At 43.6% G+C, this 5716-nt stretch overlaps 1 protein-coding gene across 1 annotated transcript; it reads right to left on the bottom strand.

The window, feature by feature from the left end:
* Positions 1 to 2827: 2827 nt before the first annotated feature.
* Positions 2828 to 4900, bottom strand: LOC115101058 (polyubiquitin-B). The gene is made up of 2 exons (XM_029620226.2): positions 4792 to 4900; positions 2828 to 3926 (listed from the first exon to the last, which is right to left on the bottom strand). The coding sequence occupies exon 2, from the start codon at positions 3917 to 3919 to the stop codon at positions 3002 to 3004; it is 918 nt and encodes a 305-aa protein (XP_029476086.1). The 5' UTR covers positions 3920 to 3926; positions 4792 to 4900; the 3' UTR covers positions 2828 to 3001.
* Between the last annotated feature and the right edge of the window lie 816 nt (positions 4901 to 5716).

Below are 5716 nucleotides of genomic sequence, written 5' to 3'. Positions count from 1 at the left end.
ATATGCTGTCCGGTCCTCTGGCAGTCTCTATGGGGGTGCCACAGGGTTCAATTCTCGGGCCGACTCTTTTCTCTGTATGTATCAATGATGTTGCTCTTGCTGCGGGCGATTCCCTGATCCACCTCTACGCAGACGACACCATTCTATATACTTCCGGCCCGTCCTTGGACACTGTGCTATCTAACCTCCAAACGAGCTTCAATGCCATACAACACTCCTTCCGTGGCCTCCAACTGCTCTTAAACGCTAGTAAAACCAAATGCATGCTTTTCAACCGTTCGCTGCCTGCACCCGCACGCCTGACCAGCATCACCACCCTGGATGGTTCCGACCTTGAATATGTGGACATCTATAAGTACTTAGGTGTCTGGCTAGACTGTAAACTCCCCTTCCAGACTCATATCAAACATCTCCAATCGAAAATCAAATCAAGAGTCGGCTTTCTATTCCGCAACAAAGCCTCCTTCACTCACGCCGCCAAACTTACCCTAGTAAAACTGACTATCCTACCGATCCTCGACTTTGGCGATGTCATCTACAAAATTGCTTCCAACACTCTACTCAGCAAACTGGATGCAGTTTATCACAGTGCCATCCGTTTTGTCACTAAAGCGCCTTATACCACCCACCACTGCGACTTGTATGCTCTAGTCGGCTGGCCCTCGCTACATATTCGTCGCCAGGCCCACTGGCTCCAGGTCATCTACAAGTCCATGCTAGGTAAAGCTCCGCCTTATCTCAGTTCACTGGTCACGATGGCAACACCCATCCGTAGCACGAGCTCCAGCAGGTGTATCTCACTGATCATCCCTAAAGCCAACACCTCATTTGGCCGCCTTTCGTTCCAGTTCTCTGCTGCCTGTGACTGGGACGAATTGCAAAAATTGCTGAAGTTGGAGACTTTTATCTCCCTCACCAACTTCAAACATCTGCTATCTGAGCAGCTAACCGATCGCTGCAGCTGTACATAGTCTATCGGTAAATAGCCCACCCATTTTTACCTACCTCATCCCCATACTGTTTTTATTTATTTACTTTTCTGCTCTTTTGCACACCAATATCTCTACCTGTACATGACCATCTGATCATTTATCACTCCGGTGTTAATCTGCAAAATTGTAATTATTCGCCTACCTCCTCATGCCTTTTGCACACAATGTATATAGACTCCCCTTTTTTTCTACTGTGTTATTGACTTGGTAATTGTTTACTCCATGTGTAACTCTGTGTTGTCTGTTCACACTGCTATGCTTTATCTTGGCCAGGTCGCAGTTGCAAATGAGAACTTGTTCTCAACTAGCCTACCTGGTTAAATAAAGGTGAAATTTAAAAAAAATAATAATAATGAATAAGCTGACCAGTGACCAAATTAATCTACATACTGAATCTAGCTAGTTAACATTAGTCAGTGTCTATGAGATGGACTGTGCTCACTTCTCCTTGCTTCTCTTCAGATGCCCGGTAATCTTCACAGCACGAGTAAGTCTACTACTTCAGGTTCACTGCCAGGGATTACAGATCTCCATAATGGATGGGTGTTTACCTATACCACAATGACCATTTTACGTGGAATAGGGAACAAAACAATGGTAGTGAAAGTGATATATAACTAATGCATTGTCTCTATGGCTGGAGGAAGGTGACATGGTCTACATGCATCTCCCCTCAGTCCAGTGGCATCCTGCTCTTCCTAATGCAAGGGGCTTTCTGAGGTGAGCATTTCTGGGGTTAAAGCCCTCATGTCTACTGGACTTAATGAACATCTACAGCTCTGGAAAAAATTAAGAGCCCACCTCAAAATGATCAGTTCTCTGATTATTTTATAGGTATGTTTGGGTAAAATGAAAAATGTTTTGTTCTATCAACTGACATTTCTCCCAAATAAAAACGTGATTTAGAGCATTTATTTGCAGAAAATGATAACTGGTCAAAACAAAAGATAACGTTGTCAGACCTTAAATGCAAAATAAGCTCAATTTTTAAACAATGGTTTAATTTAGGAAGAGTTCAGAAATTAAGATTGTGGTGTAACCCTGATTTTCAATCACAGCTTCATGTGTCTTGGCATGTTCTCCACCAGTCTCTCGCAATGTTGGGTGACTAGGTAACTCCTGGGCACAAAAATTCAAGCAGCCAGGGTTTGTTGGGGTACATCGTCAGAGCAGAAGGAAGCAAGTTCTTCCAGGATAACTGCGTACCTGGCTTGATTCATGCATTCTTCACAAAAACAAATCCTGATTCCAGCCTGGCTGAAGCACTCCCAGACCATCACCGATCCTCCACAATTTCACTGTGAATTGTCAGTAGTTTAAACAAAAATGTTCTGTTTAACCAAATAATTATTTTTGCAGTGGGCTCTTAATTTTCCTAGAGCTGCATATAAGCATTAAGAATGACTTAAGCTATTGACAATATACCTTAATGGGAGATGCAATATGCAGTGAGTTTCAGCTTGGTCTACAGGGGCATCTTCTAGTATGAATGACATGACTGTAGGCACTGAATAGCTATTCTAGTACTGTGAAAACATCTTTCCAGGTTTAATGTAAACTAATCTTTAATTTTTGAATGACAGTACAAGTACAAGTGGTAGTTCTAAGGTGTCAATTACCTCCATAGGTATTTACAGACATCCCTTGACTGCAATGTCTTATGTACATCCATTACACTGTGACCAGCCCATCTATTTACAATGAATTACTACCTCCAACTTTGCCACAGAACTTCAGAAGTTGAAATGAGTTATTGAATAGTACATTTACATTTAAGTACTGAACTCACACCTCTAAAAGCACGAGGGAAATATTTCACTTCAAAGACAATGATATCAGGAATGCTTGAACTTTATTGAAATTTAAAGGAATGAAGAGCTGGGATGAGAGGTTAGGGGAGAGGGGAAAGTCAGAGGGTGGGGATAGAGGGAAGAAGCGGTCAATGGGTGGGATTGGAGATTAAGATGGGGGTTAAGATGAGACATCGTTAAGAGCAGAGGAGAAGCTGCTTAGTTGCCACCACGGAGACGCAGGACCAGGTGAAGAGTGGACTCCTTCTGGATGTTGTAGTCGGAGAGAGTGCGACCATCTTCCAGCTGCTTGCCAGCGAAGATCAATCGCTGCTGGTCTGGGGGGATTCCCTCCTTGTCCTGGATCTTGGCCTTGACGTTCTCGATGGTGTCACTGGGCTCGACCTCCAGGGTGATGGTCTTGCCGGTAAGGGTCTTCACAAAGATCTGCATACCTCCCCTCAGACGGAGCACAAGATGGAGGGTGGACTCCTTCTGGATGTTGTAGTCGGAGAGTGTGCGACCATCTTCCAGCTGCTTACCAGCGAAGATCAAGCGCTGCTGGTCTGGGGGGATTCCCTCCTTGTCCTGGATCTTGGCCTTGACGTTCTCGATGGTGTCACTGGGCTCGACCTCCAGGGTGATGGTCTTGCCGGTAAGGGTCTTCACAAAGATCTGCATACCTCCCCTCAGACGGAGCACAAGATGGAGGGTGGACTCCTTCTGGATGTTGTAGTCGGAGAGAGTGCGACCATCTTCCAGCTGCTTGCCAGCGAAGATCAATCGCTGCTGGTCTGGGGGGATTCCCTCCTTGTCCTGGATCTTGGCCTTGACGTTCTCGATGGTGTCACTGGGCTCAACCTCCAGGGTGATGGTCTTGCCGGTAAGGGTCTTCACGAAGATCTGCATACCTCCCCTCAGACGGAGCACAAGATGGAGGGTAGACTCCTTCTGGATGTTGTAGTCGGAGAGTGTGCGACCATCTTCCAGCTGCTTACCAGCGAAGATCAAGCGCTGCTGGTCAGGGGGGATGCCCTCCTTGTCCTGGATCTTGGCCTTGACGTTCTCGATGGTGTCACTGGGCTCGACCTCTAGGGTGATGGTCTTGCCGGTAAGTGTCTTCACGAAGATCTGCATCTTGACACTAAGGAAGATAAAAAAATAAATTTGAATAAACTGCTACCAAGACTAAAAGCAATTTCGGATTAAAATGAAACAGGCTATACATGATTCAAACTGTAGGTGTCTAGTGTTCATATCAATTTCGTGGGCGAATTTCTAAATAGGGCAACGCAGAGCCTCCCATTGGGGGCAGTACTCGGCTGACGTTTACATCAGCAGGCTCCAGGTGCCACCATTTTAGAACCATCTTGGTTCGTCACTTGTTAACACGCCACATAGCCCTAAACCCCGCCTATTTCTAAAATGGATTTTATAATCTGATAGTCCTCAAGTACGGACAACCTGGTTGAACATTTGGAAATTCTATGGAGCAGCCATTTCATTTTTTCGTCGACACGCATTTAACGTTCTGTTAATAACAAATTAAGTTCTCATAATCCTAACATTAGGCCTAGCTGAAAATTAAGTTAATCATTTAATGCCCGTTCAGCCAAATAAGAGATCTTAGCAAGTTGGGTTTAGTTCACGAGCTGTGTTTCACATTAAATTAGTCACTATTTGAATGGCGGCTCAAGTAAACGTTAGCTATTTAGCTAAGTCGAATAAAGGTGAAGGCTATCAGTAGTAAATAATCATACTGTTACACACCTTTTTTTAGCTAGTCAAGTTAACACCATACAGTCAGCTATATTTCTACTTAAACAAGCTAGTTGCAATAGCTAACGTAAACTAGAAAATTAGCTGGTATGACTGGCTAACGTCGACGTATGCTTGTACAAACACAATACGAATGGAAAAGCACTAAGTTCGAAATATACATCAAGCTGAATTAAATGTCTGAGAAATGTTTAGTCATTCGTGCTTATTTTGGATAATACTCTACTTACAGGAAGAAAATGAGCCACCGGTGTTCTTGAATATTCTAGTTTCTGTCTCTGCCTTCAGGAAACGACAATGTTCTCACAAACAAAGGGCTGTGGTATTTATACCTTTCAGTCACGTATCCTTCCGCCGTTACACCCATATCGAACTATAAACTGCGGATTCGATAAATATCCGTTATCATATGGATTATTTTGGATAAAGGGACAAAATCTACGACATACCACAGTAAACACGTTTTATATCAAAGTTATTTTTTTTAACTCGAAGTATCTGTGTAAGAATGGACGGTCGGATAAAAGAAGTCGATCGTTGGCGGAGATAGAAATTAGCAAAAATAGTGATTCGTCGTTCTCTAGCAACAAGCTGCTCAGTCAACACGAAACTAGTCGGCCTCGGACAGTATCAACCTTGCCAGCTAACTAGTCAAATCGGTATATGCGTTGGCTATGTCAGTAAAGTCTCAAACTTTACAATTTTGAGTAAGCATATAGTTTTGATACATTTACAAGCATCAACATATTAGGAGCTCTCCCAGAGAACAGTTTTTTGGTGCATAGAATACTGTATTGCTCAATTTCATGCAACACAGATGTGGACTGTTTATTTCAGGGCATCGAAGTGATTTTATAGAAATTGCATTAACAGCATGTCACAACATTTTCATTCTACACAAACAGGAAAGCCCTTTTCCCTCCAAGGCAGACTCCTTCCTAAGCTCTACCAGCAGATCTGGCACTTATTCATATCTATGAGGTCTAGAGAACAAACACGGGCCTCCCTTTTGACTTCAGCCTGACTGCGCTGAGTCAGCAGACTTTTGGTTGATGTTGTTGTCTTTCCTGAGAGAGGTCATACTGACCATTGTTCCGGGCGCTGACACTTTCTATCTGTCTTTCTATTCATGGACGTCTAAATAAGGAAGTGGAC

This window comes from Oncorhynchus nerka, linkage group LG19, assembly GCF_034236695.1.
Source record: "Oncorhynchus nerka isolate Pitt River linkage group LG19, Oner_Uvic_2.0, whole genome shotgun sequence".
Lineage (NCBI taxonomy): Eukaryota > Metazoa > Chordata > Actinopteri > Salmoniformes > Salmonidae > Oncorhynchus > Oncorhynchus nerka.
This window is presented reverse-complemented; position numbering and strand designations above follow the sequence as displayed.